At 40.8% G+C, this 802-nt stretch overlaps 1 protein-coding gene across 1 annotated transcript; it reads left to right on the top strand.

Moving 5' to 3' along the window:
• Positions 1-8: 8 nt before the first annotated feature.
• On the top strand, positions 9-460 carry LOC107682526 (fermitin family homolog 2-like; the record flags this gene model as incomplete). The annotated part of the gene is made up of 2 exons (XM_016478737.1): positions 9-183; positions 336-460. Coding segments are annotated over exons 1-2 (293 nt in total), but the record flags the coding sequence as incomplete, so codon positions are not given.
• Positions 461-802: the final 342 nt, after the last annotated feature.

Here is an 802-nt window from a genome sequence, read left to right as displayed (position 1 = left end):
TCCAAAGGAAAGACGATGGCCTACAGCTCGTACCGCACCGAGGTGAAGAACATCCAGTCTTTCCTGCAGATGAAGAGTCTAGCGCCTCCTCCTGGCCAGGCAGCGCCTGACGTAGAGTCCATGGAGATGAATGCCGAGTGCTTTGTTTCTCCACGATATGCAAAGAAGTACAAGACCAAACAGGTGAAAATACAGTCTGGACACATGCAGAAAAGACAAGATATGGCTTGAACCGCTCGTTTTTATTATGCCATGACGGCACTGGATATCTGAGATCTGTTTTGCATCGCCTTCCCACAAGGAAAAAAAAATCATATTTATTCTTCTCATTTCAGCTGACCACACGAATCTTGGAGGCCCTTCACAATATTTCCCAGCTTTCCCTCATGGAGGCCAAAATGCGTTTTATCCAAGCATGGCAGTCCCTGCCTGAGTTTGGCATCAAGTACTACATTGTCAGGTAATTTTACTGAACAACTGTCTGATTTTGTGCCTAAAACAGATATTTAAACCTGAGTAAGGTTTTTGAGACCAACCATGAAATATGAGTTTTTTTTAAGCTGTGCACTAACAAAGTTCTTTTCATAGTTACATTTTTCAAATGTGGGTAGACCGGGTACAGTTGGTACACTTTTTGCTTTTTCCGTTACCACACCAAAACTAGGCACTGAAAATAAGTGATTTTTCATATGACATTTCCTTTACTTTAATATTAAATATTAACATCCATAAGTAGGTCATATTTGCCACAATTAGCTCATAAACACAAAAAGCTTTTTGTTCCAACTGTACCCATCCGTAA

This window comes from Sinocyclocheilus anshuiensis, unplaced genomic scaffold (assembly GCF_001515605.1).
Source record: "Sinocyclocheilus anshuiensis isolate Anshui unplaced genomic scaffold, SAMN03320099.WGS_v1.1 C32304680, whole genome shotgun sequence".
In the NCBI taxonomy this organism is placed as follows: Eukaryota; Metazoa; Chordata; class Actinopteri; order Cypriniformes; family Cyprinidae; genus Sinocyclocheilus; species Sinocyclocheilus anshuiensis.
The sequence above is the reverse complement of the archived record's forward strand: the minus strand, read 5'-3'. Positions and strand labels throughout refer to the sequence as shown.